General features: G+C 34.2%; 1 protein-coding gene across 1 annotated transcript in view; it reads left to right on the forward strand.

The window, feature by feature from the left end:
• Positions 1-360, forward strand: part of PNPT1 (polyribonucleotide nucleotidyltransferase 1) — a 62,413-nt gene that overhangs the window by 5,879 nt on the left and 56,174 nt on the right. Inside the window, exon 2 of the mRNA XM_011957443.1 lies at positions 113-173. Within this exon, the coding sequence (XP_011812833.1) occupies positions 113-173 (61 nt within the window). The remainder of the gene's footprint in view (positions 1-112; positions 174-360) is intronic.

The following is a 360-nucleotide window of genomic DNA, read 5'->3' on the forward strand; positions in this document are numbered from 1 at the left end:
GTGGGTGGGAGGGGGTTAGAATCTTCCCTTAGAATCTTTTATTATTTTATACTAAGCAGGAATTGTACAGATAACCTAAGTCTTCTTGTATTGCATTTTTATTTTTAAACAGGAAATTAGAAATATCCTCTGGAAAGCTGGCCAGATTTGCAGATGGCTCTGCTGTAGTACAGGTACAAAGTCTAGATTTTTAAAATTCATCTTAAAAATGGGTACAGAGACTCATACTAAATGTGTAACTACAACATTGTGTAACTACTTAGGATTTTGATACTGGAAATTAATTCAGATACTACTAAGATAGTTTATACTGTAAGAATCATTCCAGACAACCAGAGGGCTGCATGTATTCAGTGACTT

The sequence above is a fragment of the Colobus angolensis genome, unplaced genomic scaffold (genome assembly GCF_000951035.1).
Source record: "Colobus angolensis palliatus isolate OR3802 unplaced genomic scaffold, Cang.pa_1.0 Scaffold442, whole genome shotgun sequence".
NCBI lineage: Eukaryota > Metazoa > Chordata > Mammalia > Primates > Cercopithecidae > Colobus > Colobus angolensis.